The 7,500-nt window shown below is 51.7% G+C and overlaps 1 protein-coding gene across 1 annotated transcript in view; it reads left to right on the plus strand.

Moving 5' to 3' along the window:
- The first annotated feature begins 1,011 nt into the window (after positions 1–1,011).
- Positions 1,012–7,500, plus strand: part of LOC142244941 (putative thioesterase PNKD) — a 69,374-nt gene continuing 62,885 nt past the window's right edge. Inside the window, exon 1 of the mRNA XM_075317069.1 lies at positions 1,012–1,169. Coding sequence (XP_075173184.1) covers positions 1,033–1,169 — 137 coding nt within the window. The 5' untranslated portion in view covers positions 1,012–1,032. The remainder of the gene's footprint in view (positions 1,170–7,500) is intronic.

The following is a 7,500-nucleotide window of genomic DNA, read 5'->3' on the forward strand; positions in this document are numbered from 1 at the left end:
CTTAGTGCATAGGCTTTCCCAGTCTGGGAGTTCTACTTCTTGAAAATGGGAAAAAAATATTTTCTGAGGCCCTCCTCTACGTGTCTTCTAGGGAATATTGCAGTCCTTCCTAATTTTTTTTATCAGCCCTTGCACTTAGTGCATAGCCATTATGAGTGTAGGAGTCCCACTAGCCATTATAACAGAATGTGTATGTGGTACTCCTTTACGTCTAATACAGGGTGTATAAGCGCCCCTCTTCCTAATTTTTGGCAGTTCTTGCATTGCCCGCATAGGCTTTGTAAGTTCCTCACAAGCACGCTGTGCCCACGTCACACACCACATGCTCAGATAAGGTGGTAAAATGTTCCATTTTACCGGCGGGTGCAGTTTTTTTCCCTCTTTACTATGTCATCTTTTGTAGTCATAGGTGATGGGGAAATGCGGTGAGAGATTACCCTGATATTAAGGAGTGGAGGATTCTTTGTTCCCCTCTTTTTAATTTTGCATTAAATACAAGTTTCCTGACTTTTTTTGCGATACAATCCATTTTGTCCTTGGTTTTGTATGTTTTCTTGTCCGTCCATAAAAATGGCGCAATACAACATTGTTCCCAGCAGTGACCCAGGAGCCAGAGATGCGTCCAGGCGTCCTCCGCAAGCTGTTTCCACCCATTTCAGCAATTTTACTGCCCCCAGCCATCCTGGGAGGGTCTTCTGGAAAAATGCTCTGGGTTCCCCATTGACTCCCATTACAAATGGAGCCTGACCGAGCGTCCGACCTGCTTGAATCGAATACCGAGCACTCGAGCATTTTACAGCTCATTCATCACGAATGATAATAAATAATAATAATAATAATAATAATAATAATAAAATGTGGATGATGATAATAATAATAATAATAATAACCGTCATTACCGTCTTTGTCCTCCAGGGGTCGCTCTCTCCATGCAGGGCAGCGGTGAGCCGGGAGCGGTGGGCGTGGCTATACGGATAAGCTGGGCGGGCGTGGCTATGCAGATGAGCGGAGTGGGCGTGCCGCACCTGTGTGATGCCGGCGCTGCTCCTGGCCGCCGTCTGCTGCTGCTGCTGCTGCGCGCTGCTCCTGCTCCTCCGCCGGCTCCGGGGCTGCTGCTGCCTCCCGCGGACACTGATGGCGCGGACGGAGAAGCCGTTCTTCAGGATCGCGTGAGTGGGGGTGCGGGGTCCGGGGGTGCGGTGCTGTCCCCGCGGCCGGTGCTGTCCCTTCCTCGGGCGCCGGCTCCGGTCAATGTCGCCGTCCATCAGATCTCCTCGCTGCTGACAGCGGCTGTTATCGGCGCGATCTCTACATCTGTCAGAATCGGATAATATCGCGACTGATCATTTATATTTCCTCCGTCCGCGGTTATTTCTGGTCACTGATCTCCAGGTCCCTGCACAGAATCGCGCATAAGGCCACGTTCACACTGCGCTTTTTGAAGTGTTTTTTTTTTCTTTTCTTTTTCAAAATAATGGCTATTTTTAGAGATCTTATTTATTTTGCAGCTAAAAATGCTCCAAAACCGCAGCGTGTGCATGAGCCCTAGCACGTCACAGCTGCTGCTGCGCTTCTTTCTCCTGTGATTTGCTGTTGTGATTTGGCAGAATTTTTTTTTAATTCTTCATTGCTCGTCCTACAGAATTGTGATGACAACAAAATCCCCCAACTGGAATCCTCGTCACGGTCCCAAACGGTGAACGCTGCGGCGCGGACAGACGGACACCGCGCGACCCCAAAATCTACAGATCACGTGACCAAAGTGGCCGCAGAATGTGACAACGCAGGGTTGTGGTTATGTTGTATCCGCTCATAGGATGGCAGACAGTAAAGAACAATGCTCTGCAGGTTATATGTAAACATTCCTGTGAAGCGTAATATTCTGCAGGATGAGCATGGGCTGCTGCGATGCTCTGCAGATTACACCCCAGAGCTATACAGCACAGTGCGATATTCTGCAGATTACACCCCAGAGCTATACAGCACAGTGCGATATTCTGCAGATTACACCCCAGTAACGCCGAGCTATACAGCACAGTGCGATGCTCTGCAGATTTCACCCCAGAGCTATACAGCACAGTGCGATGCTCTGCAGATTTCACCCCAGAGCTATACAGCACAGTGCGATGCTCTGCAGATTACACCCCAGTAACGCCGAGCTTTACAGCACAGTGCGATGCTCTGCAGATTTCACCCCAGAGCTATACAGCATAGTGCGATGCTCTGCAGATTACACCCCAGAGCTATACAGCACAGTGCGATGCTCTGCAGATTACTCCCCAGAGCTATACAGCACAGTGCGATGCTCTGCAGCTTACGCCCCAGAGCTATACAGCACAGTGCGATACTCTGCAGATTACACCCCAAAGCTATACAGCACAGTGCGATACTCTGCAGATTACACCCCGAGCTATACAGCACAGTGCGATACTCTGCAGATTACACCCCAGATCTATACAGCACAGTGTGATACTCTGCAGATTACATCCCAGAGCTATACAGCACAGTGCGATGCTCTGCAGATTACACCCCAGATCTATACAGCACAGTGTGATACTCTGCAGATTACATCCCAGAGCTATACAGCACAGTGCGATGCTCTGCAGATTACATCCCAGAGCTATACAGCACAGTGCGATGCTCTGCAGATTACACCCCACAGCTATACAGCACAGTGCGATGCTCTGCAGATTACACCCCAGAGCTATACAGCACAGTGCGATGCTCTGCAGATTACATCCAGGCAATGTTTGGCAAGAATGGAGATCTGAGATGGTGCAATGTTCTGCAGACTGACAATATACAGTGGTAAGCTTTACCAAACTGTATGTTGCAATGTTCTGCAGGTCATGACATATGCTGCCTATTATCCCCCTGAAACGCTGCTGCAAGTCCTTGCAATGTGCTGCAGAGTATCACATACCAGCGGTCAGTGGCTGTGGCGCGCGATGTCCTGCAGACCTGCTCTGTGGATGGATACTCGGGTTGCAATGTTCTGCAGAATGCTCAGTAATATGACCGATGACGAGCTCTGTAATTATCTGCAGGATTTTGCTCGCGGCAGCAGAGCGAAGGGTTAATGTGAACTGAAAGTGTCTTGTGATGCTGGAGGGGAGCGATGATCTGCACAGAGCGTGATGTGGTGGACGCAGTCTGGACAGTGGTCACATCGTGACTGTGACACCACAGCAATGTGCGGAGGCAGACTGAGCCCCCCACAGCGTGCCACCGCAGCGAGACCACCGAGAGCTCGCACCTGACCCCGCACTGACCTCCGCTCCTCAGAATCTATCCTGCCCTGATTGTCATATGTGTATAGATTGTGGATCCTACAGAGAAAAAGCCTGATGGAACTGTAACAAACCCCCAGCTGTGAAAAGTAACAGGCAGAAAGTAGAGATCTGAGATCCCAGGTGATCTGTCCCAACGCTCCGGTCTCCTGCGAGATCTCCAAATATACATTACTGCATGTGTGTTAGGATCAGTACAGGATAAGTAATGTATGTCCTGTATTATACTCCAGAGCTGCACTCACTATTCTGCTGGTGCAGTCACTGTGTACATACATTACATTACTGATCCTGAGTTACCTCCTGTATTATACTCCAGAGCTGCACTCACTATTCTGCTGTTGCAGTACTGTGTACATACATTTCAGGAAGTGCAGTGATCTGGGAGAGTTATCCCCTATATTTTTTCCCATAGTATCTCCTGATCGTGTTTTCTGTGGAGTGCTCAGGGTTAAGCGGTGGCGGCTCGTGTTACCAGATATGAACCTGCACGGGGCTCCGGAGCTGTAATCTGTGCAGTGATGATCGCTGTTGTCAGCAGCCGCTGCAGAGTTCTGTTCTCACCTCCCATGACTCAGCTGTGATGTGAGGCAGGAGCTGATCCGAGATCTTCAGTGCGGTGCTTATAGGCCAGTGAGGCAAAACGGTTCTTCCATCAGCCCCTTCGTCCCCCGGTGTATAACCTCCGCCCCCCCCCCCCCTCCCCGGTGTATAACCTCCGGCTCCTCGCCCCCCCCCGGTGTATAACCTCCGGCTCCTCGCCCCCCCCCCCCGGTGTATAACCTCCGGCTCCTCGGCCCCCCCCGGTGTATAACCTCCGGCTCCTCGCCCCCCCCCCCCCCGTGTATAACCTCCGGCTCCTCGCCCCCCCCGGTGTATAACCTCCGGCTCCTCGCCCCCCCCTGTGTATAACCTCCGGCTCCTCGCCCCCCCCGGTGTATAACCTCCGGCTCCTCGCCCCCCCTGTGTATAACCTCCGGCTCCTCGCCCCCCCCTGTGTATAACCTCCGGCTCCTCGCCCCCCCCCTGTGTATAACCTCCGGCCCCCCCCCCTCCCCGGTGTTTAACCTCCGGCCCCTCGACCCCCCCCCCCCCCCCCTGTGTATAACCTGCGACCCCTCGACCCCCCCTGGTGTATAACCTCCGATTCCCCGCTGTGCCGTCTGTCTGCCTTTACTAACGTGACAGAGCGGCCAGTGGTGCAGAGCTCATTAATATCAGCGCGTCCTGTAACAGGAGCCTCCGGGGTAACAGTCCGTTCATGGCATTTCTCCTCCTGAATCTTCCCCATCACCTGTGAGTGATATTAGTGAGAAGAGGAAGGAACTGCAGCAACTCAACCACAAAGTGGAGACCCCGTAATGTGACAGAGCGGGGGGCCGAGTGCTGAGGAGCAGAGGACAGGAAAGTCCCCACCGCTCTGCTGACCCCATAACTGCAGAGTCCAGACCTCCTCTGGTAACATCAACACAAACTCTGCACCCCCCGGGAGCTTCATGGCCGAGCAGCTACAGCCGTACATCACCAAGCACAATGCCGAGCCGTACATCACCAAGCACAATGCTGAGCCGTACATCACCAAGCACAATGCCGAGCCGTACATCACCAAGCCCAATGCCGAGCCGTACATCACCAAGCCCAATGCCGAGCCGTACATCACCAAGCACAATGCCGAGCCGTACATCACCAAGCCCAATGCCGAGCCGTACATCACCAAGCCCAATGCCGAGCCGTACATCACCAAGCACAATGCCGAGCCGTACATCACCAAGCCCAATGCTGAGCCGTACATCACCAAGCACAATGCTGAGCCGTACATCACCAAGCACAATGCTGAGCCGTACATCACCAAGCACAATGCCGAGCCGTACATCACCAAGCGCAATGCCGAGCCGTACATTACCAAGCACAATGCCGAGCCGTACATCACCAAGCACAATACCGAGCCATACATCACCAAGCACAATACCGAGCCATACATCACCAAGCACAATGCCGAGCCGTACATCACCAAGCACAATGCCGAGCCATACATCACCAAGCACAATGCCGAGCCGTACATCACCAAGCACAATACCGAGCCATACATCACCAAGCACAATACCGAGCCATACATCACCAAGCACAATGCCGAGCCATACATCACCAAGCACAATACCGAGCCATACATCACCAAGCACAATGCCGAGCCATACATCACCAAGCACAATGCCGAGCCATACATCACCAAGCACAATACCGAGCCATACATCACCAAGCACAATGCCGAGCCGTACATCACCAAGCACAATGCCGAGCCGTACATCACCAAGCACAATGCCGAGCCGTACATCACCAAGCACAATGCCGAGCCGTACATCACCAAGCACAATGCCGAGCCGTACATCACCAAGCACAATGCCGAGCCGTACATCACCAAGCACAATGCCGAGCCGTACATCACCAAGCACAATGCTGAGTGTCGGATGGGGAGGTGTGAAGCCTTCACCACTGGACTCTGGAGGAGACGTGTTCTGTGCAGTGACGGATCTCTTATTTCTATCTGGTGATGGAGGGGTCTGGGTTTGGTGATGGAGGACGTTGCCCCCTGACTGCATTATAGTCGCTGTACAGATGGTGGAGGAGGATGATGATGATAATGCTCCGGGCTGTTATCAGGGGGCGGCCGCGGCCTCTTCGCTCCAGTGATGGGAAATCTTAATCTTCAGCACAAGACATTGGGGACAATTGTAGCTTCATCTTTGTGGGAGCAGTTTGGGGTAGACCCTTCTCTGTTCCCCATGACTGTGCCCAGTGCACGAGCTCCATACAGACATGGAGGGGGGCACAGACCCCGGACCCCAGCCACAGCTATAATGGGGATTGTGAGCCCGAGCTCCTACAGTCGTTTCCAAAATCTTGTAGCAATAGAAGTGCGGAGCCGTGATATCTGCAGAGGGGACGCCGCCATATTAATGTCTATGGATGTTGCGTTGGTCGCTGAAGACCCGTACGAGATAGTAATAGCTAAACCAGCTTTGACGCTGACAAGCAGCCGTCAGATTGTGAGCTCCTAGGACGAGTCTTCCCCCAGCTTATTGTTTGCATTCGGTCAGCATCTTTTTTCATGTGTGTTTATAACGTGTCCATCCAGAGATTGCACAGTACAAGGTGCGCTTGTGCAAACAGGAAACTGCCAACAATAATGTCAGCCGTGGTGGCAGGCGGAGGCGGCGTGGTGTGCGCCGGCTCCGAACAGAAGCCCAGACACCCGCTTTAATATATTGTGACATTTTATTGGCAGCGAGAAGATCATAAAATCTGTAAGAAGGTGGAAAATTCCAAATTAGATTGAAGCCCTTCTTAAAGGGGCAGGCGCCTCTCCTGGACCTCTGAGGTCTGGCCCAGTAGCTTGCCTCGGCCTAACTGATTGGAGGTTCTGCAGCGCAATCAATAAAGCTTTGGACGTGAATATTACAGTTGAGAAAAAATATTTATGGAATCTGATCCTTTGCCACATCAGTAATCCATGACTGTGACAGAGCCCTGCGACCTCCTACCTGCCGGCATCCCAGGCACCTATCCTGAATCGTAGCCCTCCAAGACGTCGTTTTTGTGGCCAATGCCCCAAGACATCGCCACATTCCAACTAAAGAGCTGGGGATGCGGCAGGGGGAGATCGCAGGGCTCTGGTCTGACGACCCCAACTACTCACCGGCTCCTGCTCAACTGTGAAACCACAATCCCAGGGGAGCGATTCCTCTCGATTTGTTAGTTGTTTTCTGGTTGTCAGTGATTAGGAGCAATCTTCAGCCCGTCACACAGCTGCAGCTTGTTACAATGTGTCCTCCAAACGAAGCAACAATGTCTCCACTGTGATGGCACTCGCCTGCGCTGATACTTTGTAGCAAACCTTCGACTTTGTTTTCAAATTTTATTGATTTTTGAATATTTAAGAAACAATTTTAAAGCTAGAATAATATGGGGAAACATAGGAAAGAGGGAAGGAAGGGGTCATCCGGGGAATAAGGGGGAGCCATTATACATAAATTGGGGAGGGGATGAGGGGACATGGAATGGGATTTTCTGCCCTTATCAGTGATTAGAAACATTCCTGTTTCCTAATGAGGCAAATTATAGTAGAAAGTTTCAGCACTTAAGATTCTGCTGTGATTAAGCTTTATGTACATAAGATCAGGAACTTCCTCATAAGGGACAGATTTTCTTTGAT

Source organism: Anomaloglossus baeobatrachus, chromosome 7 (assembly GCF_048569485.1).
Source record: "Anomaloglossus baeobatrachus isolate aAnoBae1 chromosome 7, aAnoBae1.hap1, whole genome shotgun sequence".
In the NCBI taxonomy this organism is placed as follows: domain Eukaryota; kingdom Metazoa; phylum Chordata; class Amphibia; order Anura; family Aromobatidae; genus Anomaloglossus; species Anomaloglossus baeobatrachus.